Source organism: Rattus norvegicus, chromosome 1 (genome assembly GCF_021556685.1).
Source record: "Rattus norvegicus strain SHRSP/BbbUtx chromosome 1, alternate assembly SHRSP_T2T, whole genome shotgun sequence".
Lineage (NCBI taxonomy): Eukaryota > Metazoa > Chordata > Mammalia > Rodentia > Muridae > Rattus > Rattus norvegicus.
Window position 1 is genome coordinate 222,655,384 of NC_141534.1, and position 21,031 is coordinate 222,676,414.

General features: G+C 40.4%; 2 protein-coding genes across 8 annotated transcripts in view; one reads left to right on the top strand and one right to left on the bottom strand.

Moving 5' to 3' along the window:
- The window catches only part of Zfp91 (zinc finger protein 91), a 37,825-nt gene extending 35,198 nt beyond the window's left edge, over nt 1–2,627 (bottom strand). Inside the window, 1 exon segment of one of the 2 annotated variants that reach the window (NM_001169120.1) lies at nt 844–1,220. In NM_001169120.1, coding sequence (NP_001162591.1) covers nt 844–1,184 — 341 coding nt within the window. In that variant the 5' untranslated portion in view covers nt 1,185–1,220. 2 annotated transcript variants of the gene reach the window in all.
- Lpxn (leupaxin) overlaps nt 803–21,031 on the top strand; it is a 34,558-nt gene continuing 14,329 nt past the window's right edge. Inside the window, exons 1-3 of one of the 6 annotated variants that reach the window (XM_087549453.1) lie at nt 803–1,894; nt 9,742–9,899; nt 15,529–15,575. Coding sequence is in view for 2 of the 6 variants with exons in the window: in XM_087549439.1 (XP_087405565.1) it covers nt 2,910–2,928; nt 9,742–9,899; nt 15,529–15,575 (224 nt within the window). In the remaining 4 variants the exon portion in view is untranslated. 6 annotated transcript variants of the gene reach the window in all.

Below are 21,031 nucleotides of genomic sequence, written 5' to 3' on the forward strand. Positions count from 1 at the left end.
GCTTTAAAAATTTCCTAGGTCTAAGGTAAGCCAAGCTCTTGCACTCTTTCTTCTGGGAGGTTACAGGTTATCTGAAACCGAAGTCCCTGTTTTTATTTTCTTTTCTCCACTTGTAAATCAAATGACATAATATTCGCAACAGTGAATAGCTAATTTGATTAAAACGTCTGACTTAGAAACTCATGAACTTAACTATTCTTAAGTATTACTCTAATGAGCAATTAAAAATATTTACGCTCCTGGCCATCTGTTAAGGGCCTCTAATTAGTTCAAAGTAATAATTCATATCAATGTAATTTTAAGAGTAAGTACCTACGTTAAAATATACTCATAAAGAAAAAGTTCACACACTCGTACAAAGAACTATACATGTAGTTAATATACTTGTATTTGGCACAGCCGTGTTTCCACCATGACCATACAAATGAACCTGACCACTTAGAAGGGCGAGAAAGGCTACCTTGTAAGTGGCTCAAAGGTAAGTTAATAACAAGTAAAAACACTCTTCAGGGCTAGTAATGGTGCGGCTGATTTCCTAACGGGTATGAGAGGTAACACTGGAAGCGATAGGTTGACAAAGGGGGCGCAGAAGCCAGAGTGAGGACTGAGTAGGCGGGAGGCAGAGGGCGTGCAGCCTGCACAGGGCTACTTCGGGCGTGGGCTGGCGGCCACAGGCTGCGAAGCAGCGGGAGCCTGGCCGCCAGCGCCGTGACATCTGGCGTGCAGAGCCGGCAGGGGGCAGAGCAAGCAGGGTGTCACGTGGAGCGAGCGCTACGGGAGCCGGGAGGGTAGTGTAAGAACTAGAGGGGGGTCTTCCCCAACGCTTCAAAGACTGTTACTCACTGGAGTCGCGGACTCTTCTTGCCCTGAGCAGGAGACGGGGGCTTCGCGGCCGCGGGCTGATGCCCGTGGCCGTCGGGAGGCCTGTTGCTGGGGCTGCTCCTCCGCCGGCGGGGATACTCGGCCTTTCTCCGGCGGGACACAGCGGCGGCGGCGGCGGCCGCAGCGGTCCGGCCGCGATCCCGACCTCCTCTCAGCACGCGGCTGCTCGCAGTCTCTGCAGGCTTCGCCGCCGCCGCCACGCCGGACCGGAGCTCGTCCGAAGCCGCGTCGGCCGCCGCTGCCGGGCCCCCTTCCTGGTCCTGCTGCTCCGGGGATCGCGGCTCCTCCGTCTCCCCCGGCATCGGGGCTCGTCCGTCCCCCACCCCTGCGTCCCAGGCGGTGGAGGCGGCGGCGCCCCCGGCGCAGCTCCCCCCGCCCCCCTCGGCTCCCGGAGCGTCCGGCTCCCTCACTCCGGAGCGCCTCTCTCCCCCCGCCCCTCCGCCCGTTCCGAGGGCGCCCCCCCACCCGCCCCCTGCCACTCAAGCTCGCGACCGCCGGCGGCGCGCACGCGCGCACCCGTACAGACACGCAGCGAGCCAATCGGGGAGAAGGATCGGCTCCCCGGCCCAGCCCCTCGTGTTCTCACACGCAGCAGCGCACTCGGTGCCCTCCCCCACCCCTTCCTTCAACCAATCAGGAAACGGCTCTGAGGGAGAGCGCGAGGTTTCCTTCCCCGCGCGCCCGTTCTCACCGTTAAACGGCTGCGTCTCGCGACAATCCCAAAGTGACCTTTTTATCCCCCCCCACCTCTGGAGTTCAGATCAAGCTAGGGGCGGTGGGAGGGACAGGGCTGACGAGGGCGGTGGCGAGGACAAAACGCACCTTTCCCAGCCTCGCGCGCAACCCCCTGCCGGCTGCGCGCGCACCTGCCTCCCGGAGGCACCGCTGTTCCCTCAAGGGTTCTTACTAGCCTAAGAAGTAGCCTGGACGTTATCCCGCCTCCACTCGGACCCCCACCTTCCTGCTCTGGCTTTTCTGTCCCCAGCGCCGCCAGCTCTTGAGGGGAGAAGTGGTAAATTATTTGCGTTGCAGCTTCTCCTTTAAGAAAAAAAGGCCCTGTCCGTTGCCGGATGAAAGTCCCCAAAAATGGCGGCGATAGGATAGAGGCGGGGTTGAGGAGACTGCGCGGGATAGTTTTGAGGCGCATGCGCAAGGCCAACTTCGCTAAGGGCATTCTGGGGGACGTAGTCCTTTTTAGTCTGTGTTTCTAGGGAAATTATGGGAAACTAGAGGCAGAAGGTAGGCTGGGAGCTTTTCCCGGTCCGAGTTTACGGTTCGGCGAGGCATTGCTTCCGGGTTAGGCCGGGACGCCTGCGTAGATCTGGCACAAATATTGAGCCAATTATAGGTTAGGGGTGCTTGGGAGAGAATTCTGCTTCTACTGTTAATCTTTTTGTGTAAGTGCTCTGAAGTGCCCTTGTCATAGTCTTTACTTACTTCGGTTTGTTCATTTGAGGCTTCTACGACCTGCTACGTTCGTTTTCATTCCTCCATCTTGTGTTGAGCCTTTCACTCGTTAGGTCCTGGAGATCATGGACTCGTTATGCCTCTGTGAATTCAATTTTAATAAAACATGTAGGACTGATTGTAAAGTGGTTTCCTAGTAGGAATAAGGCGTCTTGGAATTGGCGTTGACTGTGGTCCCTGAGATGAAGCTGGAGAGGCGATTAGCGTGACTCCCAGTGATTTTTGTGGAGAAGCTAGCGGTCCGTCACGTTCTCCGCCCAGAGGCTGCATGCCTTTGCGGTTTGTAGATGTTTCTGCAGCACAGGAAGCACAGTCATAATAGCAGCTCTGTCTAGCGTTTGCAGCTAAGTACCTTCCTGATGAGTAAAGGGGGCTTTCCAATTGTTCAAACCGCAGCTGGTGGTAATGCAGACTCTTGTGGTTTTTTTCCCTCTTAACACGTTTGTAGGCATTTCTTAACCTTTGTTTGCATTCTTTAGTTTGCTTTTTACGCGTTGTAATCAGGAAACAACTTTCAAGGAGACTCCTTACTCTTCGAAGATGGAAACGTCTTAAGTTAAATGCTACAAAGGAGGATGGGTAGATGCAAAGTTTGGAAATCTAATTTTGAATTTTACATTAGCCATTAAATTTTAGTTCATTTTTCTTTTCTTTTTCCTCCCTCTCTCTCTCTCTCTCTCTCTCTCTCTCTCTCTCTCTCTCTCTCTCTCTTCTTTCTTTCTTTTACCTCTCAGAATCTGATTCATTTGCCACACACATAAGGCAAATGCTTTATAGTCTTTACTGAGTTTTGCACTTTCAAAGGATTAGTGTCCTTTTCAGTTGTAAAAACCGACAGTGTCAATAGGAATAATTTTTTGCAGTTCTTTGCAATGAGCACGTTTGGAACAGCACTGACATCCAATGGCTGCTTACAGTAATACAAAAAACTAGCCTCTTAAAAAAGGTCTTAGTAAAACGAATGACTTGTTCCTTTTAAAAGATGGTCACTGCACTTCAGAAGCAAGATTACATATTAAAGTAAACTGATTTTGTATTAAGTAACAAAACTCTCTCTTTATCCTGTCCTTTTAGCCAGTTACTACTCCCTGTGCCTGTTTATATACTGGTAAACACCTGGACAAAACCCATTTCACAGGTCATAATTATATAGTGTAGATTTTTACATACTGCCTTCTGTAGGTGGGCCTGTTGTAAATGTGTTTTTCCTTTTGAGATGAACAAAGGCACAATAAGATTAAAAAAGCCGACCTTTCTCACCTTTCTGGAGAAACTGTTACAAGGCATTGTATTTCAAATTCTGGAGGCTTAATACCTAGAATCTTAAATCTTCTGAATTGATTCTTCCTTTTCCTATAAATGTTTGCATTTTGGATAACTGGACCAGAGAATTCAAACATGAACCTACTTTTATTCAACTTTAAAGAATTTATAATTTGGGCCAGTGAGATTGCTTAGCAGATAAAGTCACGTTGCTAATAAAAAGTCTGAAGAGTTTGATCTGTGGGACCCAGGTGGTTGAAGGAGAGAGTTGACTTTACTCTTACAACTCGAGAATGCCTATACATTCACCCACACAATTTTTAAAAGGTTTGCTTTTAAAAATCACAGTTTGGGAAATGAAGTGAGCTTGATTTCTAAGTAAGTACAGATAGTGAAATGAAGTTGATGCTATTTAGGCAGAAATTTTAAGAAAGGAGCCTATGGTCCACTAGTTTTACAGAAAAAGGAAGAGAAGGAAGAAAAAGGAGGGAGGAGACAGAAAAAGATAGCTGGTGGAAAACTTAAACTTGGAAAACTCCGCAAGTATAAACCTAAACTTTCTATGAGTTCAAGAAGATCACTTGAATATGGTAGGTGTTTAAATTAAAAAAACAAAAACAAAAACAAAACAAATCAAAATCTAACTTTCAGTCTTCATAGTCACCCTGGCCAACAAAGCATCAGAATCTTGCACAGCCTGCCATTTTCTGTCAGCACTATTTAAAACAAGCAACAACAAAGAAACAAATAACCCCCAAAACAAAAACTGAGCTTCTAGAAAAGAAAAGTATTCAGCAAATCAAACGTGAGGAAGTGCTAAGCAAATACAGGAACCAAAAGGGGGTCACAGAAGCTGCTTTGCACTGTCTCATTCAGTTCCGTTGTGGTTCTCTTCTTCACCACATGCTAATGCAGTTCTTCACAGTCTTCAAGACTAGAGTATTGGAGGTGTAGGACAATGGAAGAACTGGGTGAGTGAGGGGCCTTTGGAGAAGCTGCTCCAAGGAAGTGTGGGCTTGGCTGCCATGCATCCCCATCTGTAATGAAGTTTGGTCTAGTTAGTGAGGATAGGACTGAAAGAGTTTTGTTTTCACTTCTGTCCTCAGTTCAAACAAGAGTGAGGCAGGAGGAACTATCATTGTTGAGGGGAGCTATTGGGTTGCACAGGCACAGTAGGCAGAGAGTTGAGAGCTAACTATAGATCAGACACCCAAAGAAACAGAAGGAATTATAATTGAACTTGCCTTTCCCCTTGGCAGCTCCTGGAGGTCATAGGGCGGCTCTACAGCTAGGTCGTTGTGGAGATATGATACTGGAAAGAGACAAAAAGGATGGGAAAAGGAGAGGACATAAAATGAAGGAAGGGAAGGAGGGAAAGGAAAGAAAACCAGGAGGGAGGGAGTACAGTGGAAGGACAGTGAAATAACTGTGCAGAGTAAAGGACTGTAGACATTGCAGAAGGGCCAGGGGCTTCCTTTCTCTGTAGTTTACTATTAGACTATAGTTATACCATCACTGTAGTGGGTCTTGTTGCTTTTTATTTAGAGAAGTCTTGAAGGAGCAGATTACTTGGCAAGAAAAAGAGTCCTTCCTTCCACTCTGAGGTAATGAAGACACCAGTGGAAGTGCCGCTGGCTACCATGCCCAGAAAGACCATAGGTTTCAAAGCTCGGAGCTATGAAGTCTGCCTCCTTAGTGCTCATTTCATATAGCTTGGCAACTTTTAATCGTCCGTCTGTTGTCTGTCTATATCTATCTCCTATTTATTCTTGGTATCCTTAACACCAAGTTACTTTTATTCACCTTTTAAGCTGTATTAATTCCACATTGTGTTTGTAGCTATGCACAAACTTCCAACAATAACAAAGTGCATAGCTGATACATTGTCATTAAAATTAATTATTGGGGTTGTGTTTGAAGAACCGGAGAAACAGAGGAACAAACAAAGAAATAGAAATTAATGAAGGAAAAAGAGGTGTTTTTAAATAAATGCCTAACTCTTTTGTTAGTAAAATATAGTTTGATATTGTGGTTAATGCTGTATTTTGGACTTTAATGTAGACTCCAGATTCTTTTCTATATAATATTGATTATTTATTCTTTGAGAAATTGATATATGCATATCCTGTGTGAGTATTGAGGAAGGAAGTTTTCATTTATCCATAGAGTATTACCAAGTTGTTTTTCTTTTTCAGATAGGATCTTATTTTGCTTCATTTTATTGGTAGCACGTTTCAAATTCTCAAAGAATAAATAACCAATATTATGTAGAAAAGAATCTGGATTTTACAGTAAAATCCCAAATATAGCATTAACCACAATATCAAAATACACTGAATTCAAAATTAGTTCAAAAGTTAAAGGGCAATTAATATTGGGAAAACTTAAAATATGTTAATCATTTCAGTGTTTGCAGTAATCTTCTGAAATAAGTATTATTGTTTTCCTTTAAAGAAAACCTAAAATATCTTGATCACTCTCAGGAGCATCAGACACTAAGTAAAATTAAATGATGTTACAGGTTTTTCTCCTATGTTAGAAGTGTATTCTAGTGGCTAGTGGGAGTAATTCAGTTTTAAAAAAATGTATACTTTAAGATTTTCTGAGGAAGATAAGTTAAAGAAATCTTTAAGAAGTGTAGAAAGTATAGAACCTTGGAAGCTAACTGGAGATTATACAATTTGCTGTAGGTCACCCGTCAACGATCTCTCAAATTGTCACAATTTGCATGGAGTGTGGTGTTGCTTGGCTTCCATACTGATGCTCCAGAGGTCGAATCAGGAGGATCTAAAACTAAAGGTTATTTTTGGCTAAATAGAAAATTTGAGGCCAGCGATACTATCTTTAGTCAGACATGGAAGGCAGAAGCAGATCCCTATAAATATGAGGTCAGTCTGATTTACATAGCAAGTTCTAGGCCCTGTCTCAAACACCAAAATGAAACAAAAGGCAGGGAGTGTCTGCTAGGCACAATAGTGTGCACCCACGATCCCAGCACTTAAGAGACTAGATTGGATGACTGCCCACAGTTTAAGGTCAGCCTGGGCTACGTTTTTAGTTCCAGGTAAGCTTGGGCTATCGTGAGACCCTGCCTTAACAAACAGTAACAGGATTCTCTTTCTGCCTGTGTAGAAATTTTATCAAACTCTACAAATTCAACCTTGAGGTTGGCTTAAGGGGGCAAATATTTCCTTTCTAAAGTACTGCCTTGGATGTTAGTAGCATGTATTCACCTAGAAGGTTTTGCCTAAATCTTCAAATATAGGGATGAGATGAGTGTAACCCATGGAGACCCCCCAAGAGGCTTCACTGTATTCATGACAAGTTAAGGTTGATCTTTAATTTCCACAGGTCAAGGATTAGGGAGACAAACTGCAGTTTTTAGTCTAGTTTCACTCACCCCTAGTAATCTTACATCTGTCACATGAAAGTGAGTCATCTAACTTAAATCGTAAGAGTCTTCACGAAGCCAAAGGAGTAGCTTTGGGGATTGGTGAAACATATGCTCATTGGAACCAGGAAGTGAAAGTCCTGGTAACTCATGAGCAGGAAGGGGAATTATGATAGATTTGGTGAGCTAGTGCCTCTGAGGATAACCATGCTTAATATAAAAGAAATCTCTTGGTCCAGGAAGGCCTCTGATTTCTTATTGGAGTGAAGCTTAAAAACCAGAAAAGAGAATGGTTGCATTCTTATATGTAAGGCTTTGGAATTCTGAAATTCACATTTGAGGCTGGCTAATAAGATTCTGAGATAAAACATTTGCTTTGTTGTTCTGTTTTATTTACTCTAAAAAAAAAACCCAAATCTTTTATTGTAGAGGATGAAAATATATGCGGAATTGGAGAAAACAGTTTAATGAATTTTGATTGCACCCTTTGGATCAGCTTCAATAATCATTAGCTCTTGACATTCTTACTTCACATACTTCTGTTTTTTCCATCCATTCATTGTTTTTAAGGAATCTCAATTGTTATATTTCTTATCTGTATGTAATTCAGTCTTAATCTATAACAAACAACCATACTAACAGAAGCTGATAACCTTAATAGTGGTTCCTCAATATCATGAAATAACATTATCATACCTAAGATTAACTGACATCACTTTAATGTCAATATTTTCAAATTTCTAAGATGTTAGCATTTAATATTGTTAACTATACAATGTTAAATATCCTTTAAAAATTTTAACTTATCATCTTCTTAATGCTTATGAAACTCATGCTGAATACTGAATTCTGAATTTGCAACAGGACTTATTTTTCACTTGCCTGTAAATTTTTGACCACAAGTTAACATAAATCTCCAACATATACTATCAGTGTTCTTGACTGTTTATTTTTTAAATTTAAGTTAATGATCTAAATTAAAATTATATATCTCTTAGTTCTCTCTTAATATACATGTGTCCCTTCTCCCCTTCTGTCTTTTTTTTTTCTTGTCTGTTTATTTCTTGAAGGGCAGTTTAGCCTAAAGAGATTGATTCAGGTTGGTTATTTCTAAAATGGTATATGAAGGTCAAACTTTTGTGATTGAGCAAGTTCTACAGAAGATTTCTTTTGTGAAAACAAAACAATTAGATCTTCCCCTAAAATACTGAGAAATAGTCATCCTTAATCTGGGGGTGTGGCTTAGTGGCACGACATACATTACTTCGTATATGCAAGTTCCTGGGTTCAGCATTGTTAAGAAGGAAGACAGTGGGGAGAAGACAGTTTTTGAGCTGTACATGATGTCACACCCATAAAACCCCAACAGTCAGAAGGTGGAAGCAGAAGGACCATTGAGTTTTAGGCCATCTTGTGCTACTTGGTAAATTCTAGGTTTGATCTACAGCAGCCTCTCTTAAAAACTAGACAGAGCAAAACTCCATTCTCTCCAAATATGAAATACATGAGCAAGTTTTTCAATGACATTTAAAGTTCATTTTCTTTATTTGAGAACTTCAGAGATAGGCGGGTCCTTAGACATCATATAATCTGATACTTTGCAAGCTTATACAAAGTATAACATATATTTTAAAAGTCTTCTGAAGTTCAAAAACAAAAAAAAGACACAAGTATCTTGATTGGCAATTTGAAAAAAAAAATTCTTCCATTCAATTGCTTCATTATATAGATGAAGAAAGACCTTCAGAGAACATGCTGTGCTTAAGATGAGTCAGACAATCTGGTGATACTGGCAACTTCAGTGTACAAGTTGACAGTGTTGAGACTGGAATAAGATAGCACTCATTGGAGATCTGATTCTGTGTTCACCAGCCTGTGAGAGCTGCACTGTCTCTCTCCTTTATATAAAATGAGAACAGACATGTCCTCTACTTCAACCTGTCAAGATAATTAATTAAATGCAAACTGTATTCATCATATACTATGATTGGCATGGTTAATTTGTAATCGTTATGATTATTGACATTGCAACAGAAAGGTATTAGTGAAATTCTTCTGAAGTCTGTTGGCTTTTTACCAAGAAAACTGCAAAAGAAGTCCGAGTAATTTGGATTGCTACATATTGCTTGATTGCATAATACATTAGTTTCTTTTTTTTCAACCTTCTTTTCTTCTCCACATCCAAGAAATATAAACCAACAACAAAACACCAAAATACTTAACAATTTATTGTATTATGATCTTGGGCTAACCCTTGAGATAAACTAAAAAATCAGGATAAAAGAATGTTTTGCCTGGTATATTGTTGGTATATTTTGAAAAACTGTAATCCAGTTGTTTCTCTTTTTCTAATAAGAAATATATATGCAAGTGCACAACACACACACATATACACACACAGAAAGAGATAGAGATATAGAGATAGATAGATAGAGAGAGAGAGAGAGAGAGAGAGAGAGAGAGAGAGAGAGAGAGAGAGAGAGAGAGATCTGCCCTATTTGGTTAAAATCAATACCTAGACTGTCAGAAATTATTGTAAAGAGACTATGAAATTGAATGCAACCATAGTAAATCTCAGACATTTTCTGGGATATGCCACACTCCTGAAGGGAGATAAGGATGGAAAAAGGTATTTGTAAATTTTTTTAATTCAAAACAAGAAGAGAATATTTAAGAAGAAAATAATCCTGAAGACTCACAGATTCTACATTATACTCCTCTTGTTTCCTGTGACATAGATGCCTTATTGGAGGAACTGGAATGCTGCACCCTTCAGGACAGTGAGGACTATTCAAATCCAGTTTCTTGTTGCCTGGATCAGCAACCCACACAGGAGAGCAAGCTTCCCCAAACACCAAAGACCTTGTCAACGCAGGGTAACACAAGTCCCTTGAAGGTAAGATTTGATCTCTTATAGTATTATAGACAATGTTTGACAGCACTTCTGAAAATTAATTGTATCACACAAAAATTATATAAATTATAAATTATATAATATTATATATTAAGGAGAAATATATATTAAAGAAAGAACATAATTTCAATATTGATTTAAAGATAGTTGCTTTTGGAAAGAGTAGAATTGAGAAAATGGCTGTAGTGGTTTAAATAAGTTTGACCACAATTCATGTATTTGAATGCTTGGCCCACAGGGAGTGACACTATTAGAAGCTGTGTCCTTGTTAGACTAGGTGTGGCCTTATTGGAGGAAATGTGTCACTGTGAGGGAGGGCTTTGAAGGCCTATGCTCAGTTCCAATACAGAAGAGAGAGACTCTTTCTGGCTTCCTTCAAATTAAGATGTAGAACTTTCAGTTCCTTTTCTAGCACCATGTCTGCCTGCATGCCATGCTTCCTGCTGGGATGGTAACAGACTGAATCTCTGAAACTGTGGACCACCCCCAAGTACATGTTGTCTTTTATAAGAGTTGCTTTGGTCATGACATCTCTTCACAGCAATGGAAAGCCTAACTAAGGAAATGACCATAGAGTAAGCCTTTGAACCTTTTTTCTAGTACGGACATAATAGTAGAGTATTGCCTGGTACGTGCTGACTACTTGATGCTACTTCCTGAACCAGAACCAGTTACCACAAGTGCCACATTATAATTTGACTGCAGTCACACCCAGTAAGACCTGGGATCACCTGATAGTTTAGATAAGTCTTCTCAGGGTGACTCTATACAGCTGTTATTTTGTCTGTATTATTTTCTGTTAAATACATTCAGAAATTGTTTTCATCTAGCTAGAGACGGTGAAACCTTGGTAGCTACCACAAAAACCAACCAACCAACCAACCAACCAACCAAACAAACAAACAAAAAACCCCAAACCCCTAAATCCATTAGAGATGATTTATTTGAAAACCCACAGATCCGATGTGTTAATTTATGATTGTTAAAATATCAAGTACATATTTGCTGAGATATATATTCTCTTCCTTTGGATAACTATGTATAGACCCTAATTATAATTAAAGCTTGCTTCATGAGAATGCAGTTAGTATAGAAGAGTGAATGCTTTTCATATCTTGTATTTGTGAACTATGATATTCTGGTTCATTTTTGGGTATTTTATAGAATGAGTATCCCAGACCTGGAATTTGAATGCAGGAATAGCTAGTTTCCAGTCTTTGCCCATAAGGCTTATCTGACTCTCTACTAGAGAGTGATGTGTTTTGAAATGATTCAACTCTAACCTAGCATCTTAATGGACTCCTCATAGAGGCTTGAGACAAGACTAAGCATCACGTTCTTTACCCTGACTCTGGCAGAGACTTCCCACCTCATTTGTAGTAGAACCCACAGTGTTGGCACTGATCTTTGTGGATGACCACATCTTTGTTTACTTGAATGAGACCTGAGCTTTTGCTTCTTTTTCTGACATCTCACTGATTTCCTTTCATAAAACACTTTCAATTGTTTTTGAAGTTTTATTATTAGTATTTGCTTTACTATATTAATTTGATTATGACTAACTCAATAGGATCTTCCTGATCCAGTTCAGACAGAATGTCAGTCCCAACACCTTTTCATGACAGTATTCAGGGAAATGGCTGAAGTCTAAGAGTGAGATCATAAGCTAACCTCTCTGATCTTAGGTACTAGCAGAAGAAATCTGCTAGCCACTTGGTATGCTGCCATGCTGTGGTCTATGTGATGCATACTTGGAAACATCTTGGTTCAAAAGTAATGAGGAAATCACACATACTACCATAGGGATTAGAATTTAGTATTGTCATCATCACAAATAATATACTGTGAATGTTAATGAAAGCATTTTTATTTGTGTTTGTAAATTTCTAAGTGTTTTATTTTTTTGCTAGCACTTAGAAATCTTAATAATAATCTGTCAGTTGGCTTAAAGCAAAATGGAAACCAAATCTTCAGGTTTCAGGCCCAGCTGCAGGAAGTGTATTTGCAGATCACTGTGAGATACACATTTCCGCTTCTAGCAAACCACTCTTGTAAACATTTAAATTTTTTTTCTGCTCATTTTCAATTCCACATTTTCTTCTGCTTACATGCAAGGTGGAAAGAGTAGATTGTCTTTGAAAATCATCAAAAAACGCCAGTATTAAGTCACTGTCACTAGAGGTCTCAATTAGAAAGTCGGAGCATTCCAAGCTCTTTGATTTATTTTTTACCCTATGTACAACACAGCATCAAAATAAAACTTCTGTAAGTTCATTTATTCATTTTCTTGTTAAAAATAAGACAAACAATATTACCAGTGTTAATGCAGTGAGTTGAAATAGTTTAACATTGAATATAGCAAATTTTTATGGTAAGAATAAGAAAACGGATTGTTAGTAGCATCACAGTAAAGTGTTCTTACCAACTTAAACCCAAGAGCAGAAATGCGTCTGGATTTGGCTGCAAATTTCACAGAATTCTTGACTTCATCTAAACAAACAGCAGCACTCTGCCCCTCAAAACTAAAATTATCAAGACTGGCAAATGTGTTGGCTGTTATCCTCTGTCTTTTGGAAATGCTTACCCTCTTGAAAACTCATTTCATAAAGCTGAGGCTGCATCATGTGCAAAATCAGCTGAAGATCTGTAATCAAATTATGCAATCAATATAGATCGAAAAAGTGGATAGAGAAGACACATGGGAATATTGTGTTAGACAAAGTTGAAGGGGCACAATAAATGTGGAAGACTGAGGGGTGAGCAGAATACAAGAGAGAAAAGAGGATGGAAAGAAAACAAACATTGTACTTTGTGTCATATATATCTTTGATGTGTTCTATAAATAATATAAAAACAAAAAAACTTGTAGAGGGGAATGAACCAGAGGGAGAGGAGACCAGGAGGCTGATGGGAGGGCAAATGCAAGCAAAGCATTGAAAATGTCCTAGTGAAGCCCATTATTTTGTATACTAAATTAACCAAAAGAAGACATTTTCCTGAGTGTATTTACACATTTTAATAAAAAATAGAATTAATATGTTTCATAGACCAGAATGTGTCCTGAACATTTAGGTTCATCAGTACTAGAGAGATCACTTTTTTTACTAAAAAATTATGCCCTAGAGAAAAGCACAAGTTAAAAATAACAGCAGTTTCAAATCTACCAACTATAAAATGGATAGGATAGTATTGCAAATTAAAAAGTGACAGAACTCCTCGGCTTCTTCCAGCCTTTCTCTAATTGAACTACAGGGGTCCCCAACTTCAGTCTATTGATGGGATGTAAGTATCTGTGTCTGTCTCAGTTAGCTGCTTTTTGGGCCTTTCGGAGGGCAGCCAAGCTGAGGAAGAGGGTGATCCCATAGGAAGACCAGCGGTCTCAACTTAGCCAGACCCCTGAGATCTCTCAGACATTGAAGCACAACCCAGGCAGTATACAGGAGGCACCCATACACATGTATACAGCAGAGGACCGCCTGGTCTGGCCGCGGTGGGAGAAGAGAGTGGAGAGGCCTGGAGGATGAGGTGGGGCAGGGAATCATCCTCTTGGAGACAAGGGGGAAGAAGAATAGGATGAGGAACTGTGGGGGGGCGGGGCAGGCTGAGAGGGGGTAATGAATGGACTGTAAAAATTAAAAGTAATAAAAATATGACAGAACTACATATATATTTTAAAACATAAACATTTAAAAGAAAAATTCAAATGAAAGTATTAGAGAGAGCAATGACCAGGTTACCAATTGAGGTAAGTGACGTATGTTGAGCATAATTGTTTTCTTATGTGATTTTAAGTGTTTAAGTGATCGAACAAATTTAAGAAGCTCCCCATCATGTATATAGCTATGTATTATTTTAAATTACTTTGGGAAAATTGGTATAAAAAGAATCTCTCCAAGTATGGTGGCTTGCATCTGTTATGAGGAACAGAACTTCAAGGCCAGCTTCAGCTACATAGAAAGTTTGGTGCTAGCCCAGGCTAGATGAGACTCTGCCTCTAAAAAAATTAAAACATAAGGCCAAGAGATTTTGACCACAATTGTTGTTGTTATTGTGGTTACTCTGAGACAGTTTCCAAGACTGGCCTCAAACTTGCAATCTTCTTGCCTCAGTTTATCAAATGCTGGGGCTAAACCATAAGAGCAGGAGCTACCACACCCTGTTGTTGATTGAAATTATTTTGTCAGTCTCTAATACAACAGAACCAAGTTGTTTGACTAGTAATATGTACTTCACTGGGGAATTATGATACGTATATTTGTAATCTCAAATCTGGTGACAGTGAGACAGGAAGGACCCTGAGTGCTTGAGTTCTAGACTAGATTACACAGTCAGAGTCTGTCTCTCTTCCTCTCTCAAAATTTAAAATTTAGAGATCAAACAACAGGAATTGATTCTAGAACCCTCCCTTTCCCTTACAAGTGTCTGAGTTTGAGCTGTGTGATGTGCGACTGCCACCTGCAGATCTAGCCCCTTTCCTTGCTTCACTGCACAGGCCTCCCTGGCCTGCCTGTTTCCCAGCTGTCATTCTCTTTCAGAGCTTGCACAGGGGCCACATTTCCCTGATACCTGTTTGCCTTCTTTACCTCGTGCAAGTCATTGTTCAAGTGTCTTCTACTCAGTGAATTTTTCCACGTCAAAGCATTTATAGCAGCTGCTATTTTCAAACTTATTGTTGTTATTTTATACTCTTTTTTATACTTCATACTTATTATTTTGGACTCCCTGACTAACTTTTATATCCATTTCTTACCAATAGAATGAAAGCTCTGGAATATTCAGTTTTTGTTTTTTTAAGTTAGGTCTCAAACAATGTAGGCTGACTTTGAGAGGATGAGTTTGCCTGCATTAAGCTCCCAGGTGCTTGTATTACAGAAGTATATCATCACACTAAGTATATGTGACATTAAGATTAGAGCCCAGGGCCTCTTGGATGCTAGGCAGGCACTCCATACCATTTCCCAGAGTATTTGGTTTTAGTGTGATTGTCTTATTTTGCTGTTTGGGTACAACATTGTAAGCCCTGGAACATAAGTCACTTAATAAGTATGTGCTCAATGGATAAATAGATAAATTGCTGTCCAGTCACTTCTTCGGTGACACATAATTACTTTTCATAAAACAGACAAATTTGTGATATAGTCTTCCCCTAGGCACCATTGTGTTTAAAGTGACTTTCCCTGAGCCATTGTGTTGATTTATGCTTTCTGAGGATGGCACATCTCGTTATGTCTTTGTTTTTAAGGCCAGGAGGGTAGTAACTTTTCAGTGCCAAATTCTCTGTTTAGAATAAGGTGTTTCTCTGCCTAATGGAAGGTAATTCTGTCTTTGGAAACATTTAAGCAATATGCAAGTTATTCCTTTTATTGATTATTATTATCATTACTATTACTAGGTTTGTGACAAGGTCTCATTCTGCTGCCCAGGCTAATCTCATACTCATGTGTCTTTTTTCCTCATCCTCCCAAGTAGCTTAGATTACACGTGTGCACCACAATGCCATTCTGGTTATCACCCTTGGCAGCTATGAACCGCCCTTACTCTCAATGTTGATAAGCACCACCATTCTAACACAAATGTCATTCTTTGCTCTTTTCTGTCACTCACTTCTTAGGTGCAGCTCGTGTATACAACCAATATCCAGGAACCCAATGTCTACAGGTATGCTTTGGTTTCTAATTAATAACTTCACAATTAAAAGTTATCAGGTAATTTATTATTAATACTTGACAATTTGGTTTGTAAAGGTTATTATTGGATTTCATCTATAGTATGCCTTTTCCCAGGGTCTTTGAGTGGAGGTAGAACCCTTCTACACTGACTCGGTGGCCTCTCAAGGTACCTTGCCTCCAGACGGGTATCCAGACTGGGGTTTGGGGGCTATCTCTCCATTTTCCTTACTACCTTAAAAGGATAACAGTTTCAGACTCAGCACAGAGCATTGACACTGCAGTTCCAGGTATCATGCAACAGTGCTCAACGGAGAAAGCACCCGAAGAAACGTAATCAAGGGTCCACCAACGGCAGACCAAGGACCAAGGCTACACGAAGACGGCAAGGGTCCATCTCACACAAATGAATACATAATTCTACTTTCCAGGTCTGCTCAAAGTTTAGGTAGTTGGTGGAAGGGTTTCCCCTTTAGTAAATGTTACATGTAGAATAGATTCACTTGTTAAGTCATTTCTCCAGACCAAAGCAGAATTAGTCATCTAAAACAAATCAGAAGCAGAAAGGCCACCTCTTTTATGTTTGTCTCTTTAATCATAGCGCGCGTGCGCGCGCGCACACACACACACACACACACACACACACACACACACACACACAGCCCTTAAGATATGTACTTGTTACAGAGTACTCCACTGTACTATCTGATCATAGTATATAGAGCAAACATAGGGAGCTAAATCAGGGAATGGACTTGAACTACGGGAAGTCATCTTAATATGTGCCACTTGAAGTCACTTTCTTCTGTGGTGGGAGTGAAGCTAGTTTACTTATAAACATGCTACATATTTATTCCAGCTCCCAGAAGTGTAGATGATTATTTCTCCATTGTCTTTACCCTTCTGTCCTAGCTAAAAACAAAACAAACACAAACAACAAAAGCAGTGACTGAACTTAAGAGGCTCTCAGCAAATGTAGGTTTTACTAGGATGTTTATAGAAATGTATATGAATACTCAAATATGTAACATGGAAACCAGTTCAAGCATCAGTTGTTTTCCAGTATGCCTGGCACTGAGATCAGTTATTTGGTCACGACACTATTTTATGGTCATCTTCCCCTACAGCACTGAGTCACTGGCCTCTGTCCCTTTTCTTATTCTGTGCTCTGTCAGTTAGGGCCAGGCCAATTTTGCAAAGGCCCAGATACTTGCCCTCCTCAAGTTTATAGCTTATTCTACATGCAGGCCCTATGCTAACAGACTATCCATAGCATGCATGCATGTATATACACACACGCAAACCCACACTTGTGTGCAGCCTCATGTCAGAGCTAGCATGAAGCAAGCATAAACCATAGACTGTTCATGTGAACCTGAACACTCCTTAGATCCACTATCATGCTGCCATCTGCCTGTATGTCTATGGCATTAGTAATTCTTTTAGTAAATCTTATCCAAATAGCAGTATACCTTAGGATCTCCCCTGAGCACCAACTCTTAACCTTCATGTTCTAGGGACCTGTCTCTGGTGGTTGGATTTTCTAAGTTCCAGGCCAGTTGGCTATCATGGACTTTGACCAGCAAGAAGTGCTAGAGCAAATGAGAAAGGCAGAGGATGAGTAGGAGAATGCAGGGCACTTGCCTTGTCTTGGTGCTTGACTTTCCAGTGTCTTTATCAGCAGCGGTATCTCTGTCAGTTAAAGCATGACAACCTGCTATTGTTGCAGCACACTGAACAGAGGCATGGGCTCTCATGGTGTTGCTATGCATTCTGTCCTTTAAGCACAGAGGTGGTGATAGCTTGCTGCTGGGGTTTTTTGATAACCCCCTGTGTCTTCTGTTTTGCTTCTTAGCTCTCTCACCATCTGTGCAATTAATTTTCTATAACATTAATTCCATTTTTAAATGCAAACTTGCTTATACTTTCTGGGTATATTTCTTTGACTGATATATTTCCATTACCAAGACATACCTACAATGGAGATGTGTGTGAGAGAGTAATATAAAACCCTTCCATAACTATGGAGTTTTATAAATTTCCTAGGTGATTGTAATTCTGAATCATGAACACTAGCATGCCCAGAGAGAATGCTAAACGCAGAAGCTAGATTCCCATGTTTGTTTCCAACATATACTCTGGTTTGCCTAAATGAGTAGCACAGTGCTCTCAGTATCCCTTGAGAGTGTGCTTAGTAGCAACTGTGACAGCAGCAGGAAGATGTTTCTAACCACTGTCCACCAATAGCAACATGGCAATAGTTTATAAACATTATTTATCAATTACCTGAGCAAAAGCAGACTTTTGGTAATAATGGGAGGAACCATTCACAAAATATAACAGAATTAAACAAAAGGAGCCTCAGCATGATGAAGCTCCTTACTTGGAAACCATGCATTCTGTGCATTCTTTCAAATACATGTATTGTATTTGAAATCTCCAAATCACAAAGCAGCTTGTGGCTCATGGGATAGTCAGGTGCCTTTGCTTTCTTTAAAAGGCCAGGCACACATCAGAGGTCTCTACTTTAGGTTCCTTTCAAGAATATTTCCTGTTTGGGCTCTAGTTTGCACCATCAGCTCTTCAAGTTCTTATTTCCTATTTAGAATAATGTATTGCTGAGTCAGCTGATGTTAGAGAATCTTGACAATGACCTTACTCCTTTACATGTTATACATGGACTCTTGTTTAAGAGAGTGTAGACATTTTTTGAGCATGAACAAGTTTTCTACAATTGTAAGGTGATGAGGCTTTATGAATAAGCAGGCTCAGATAAAAAGCTACATTTGGAGCTGGGAGATAGCACTTGGTAAAGTGCCTGCTATGGAAGGGGAATTTTCATATGGTCCCGAGGCCTTGTTTCTTAAATTTAACACTATATGTGCAGTTTTAGCAGTCTCATTTTATTCTGTAAAATGGGTGAACCATAATTTGACTATAAGACCATTTAGTTTACTTTTTATTTGCTAAAAAACCCTGTATTATAATGAACTCTTTTGTTATACATCTCTCTTGCTATGTTTGTGTATGAACACATATATCCCTAACTTTTCTCTTTTTGTCTTTTAGTTAACTTTAAGTTAGCATAGGTATTTGTTACTTTTCTGTTGCTGTGATAGAATTTTATGACTAGCACAACTTTCAGAAGAAAGTATTCATTTGCGCTTACGGCTGTGGAGGGAGAAAAGTACAGTGTGGCAGTGAGACATGACAGAAGTGTACAGTGGTAGGAGGAAGTAGCTGAGGAACCACTTCTCAACCACAAGCACAAAACAGAGAGCGCCAACTTGAGGGCATGGCTATAAACTCTCAAAGCCTGACCTTAGTGTGTACTGTCCTCAGCTAGGCTGACCCTTCCAATAATCTCCTCCAACAGCAATCACCAGTGGGGACCGAGTGCTAATGGGGAACATTCCTTGTTCAAAGCACCACAGCAAAGCTAGTAGGTTTCATTATGGTATTTTCTTTTTTTCCCCCCATCTTTATTAACTTGAGTATTTCTTATTTACATTTCGATTCCTCTTCCCGGTTTCCTGGCCAACATCCCCCTAACCCCTCCCCCTCCCCTTGTATATGGTTGGTCCCCTCCCCATCCTCCCCCTATTAGCACCTTCCCCCCCAACAATCACGTTCACTGTGGGTTCAGTCTTGGCAGGACCAAGGTCTTCCCCTTCCACTGCTGCTCTTACTAGGATATTCATTGCTACCTATGAGGTTGGAGCCCAGGGTCAGTCCATGTATAGTCTTTGGGTAGTGGCTTAGTCCCTGGAAGCTCTGGTTGCTTGACATTGTTGTTCATATGGGGTCTCGAGCCCCTTCAAGCTTTTCCAGTCCTTTCTAAGATTCCTTCAACGGGGGGTCCCATTCTCAGTTCAGTGGTTTGCTGCTGGCATTCGCCTATGTATTTGCTGTATTCTGGCTGTGTCTCTCAGGAGAGATCTACATCCGGTTCCTGTCGGCCTGCACTTCTTTGCTTCATCCATCTCATCTAATTGGGTGGCTGTATATGTATGGGCCACATGTGGAGCAGGCTCTGAATGGGTGTTCTTTCTGCCTCTGTTCTAACCTTTGCCTCCCTATTCCTTGCCAAGGGTATTCTTGTTCCCCATTTAAAGAAGGAGTGAAGCATTCGCATTTTGATCATCCTTCTTGAGTTTTGGTCATCCTTCTTGAGTTTCATGTGTTCTGTGCATCTAGGATAATTCAAGCATTTGGGCTAATAGCCACTTATCAATGAGTGCATACCATGTGTGTTTTTCTGTGATTGGGTTACCTCACTTAGGATGATATTTTCCAGTTCCATCCATTTACCTATGAATTTCATAAAGTCATTGTTTTTGATAGCTGAGTAATATTTCATTGTGTAGATGTACCACATTTTCTGTATCCATTCCTCTGTTGAAGGGCATCTGGGTTCTTTCCAGCTTCTGGCTATTATAAATAAGGCTGCTATGAATATAGTGGAGCATATGTCTTTGTTATATGTTGGGGCATCTTTTGGGTATATGCCCAAGAGAGGTATAGCTGGGTCCTCAGGTAGTTCAATGTCCAATTTTCGGAGGAACCTCCAGACTGATTTCCAGAATGGTTGTTCATTATGGTATTTTCATACATGCCATTATACTTGCTTTTATTCTATTCCTCCTTCATTGCCCTTTCAAGTGTTCCTGTTTCCCCTCTCGCTACTTTATTTTCTCTCCCCAAATAGTCCTAGTTTATGTTTTCATGTCTAAGTTCAGGTTTTTGTAAGATGTAGACTTAAAAGTAAAGGTGCTAAACTATAGGGTATTTATTTACATTTGAAATGTTGATAGATTATGTCTTATACAGGGTTTTAGAAATCTGTATAAGATATACATATATATGTGTGTGCACACACATATATATATATATATATATATATGTATATACCATATATACTTTAGGTATTATAAATACATATATATATGTATGTGTGTAAAATTTTGACTAACACTTCATATTGCCAAATTTTTAAAATTGTGATTAATAGGTTAAATTTTCTCATTTAAACTGTTTAATGATTGATGAGCTCATAAGATCAAGCATATTTTCTTTTTCTTTTTTTAATTAATCATTTTATTCTTTTAAATTTCAAATGATATCCCCCTTCCTGGTTACCCCTTCACAAACTCCCCATCCTATCCCCCCTCTCTTCCTTTCCCCTTTGCCTCTATGAGGTTGCTCCTCCACCCACTCACCCACTCCCGCCTCACCACTTTAGCATCTCCCACAATGGGGCTTCAAGCGTCCACAGGACCAAGGGCCTCCCCTCTCTCTGAAGTCAGATAAGGCCATCCTTTGCTACATATGTTTCCTGGCTCCTTCCATGTATGCTCTTTGGTGGGTGGTTTAGTCCCTGGGAGCTCTGGGTGGCCCAGTTAGCTGATATTGTTCTTCCTATGGGGTTGCAATCCCCTTCAGCTCCTT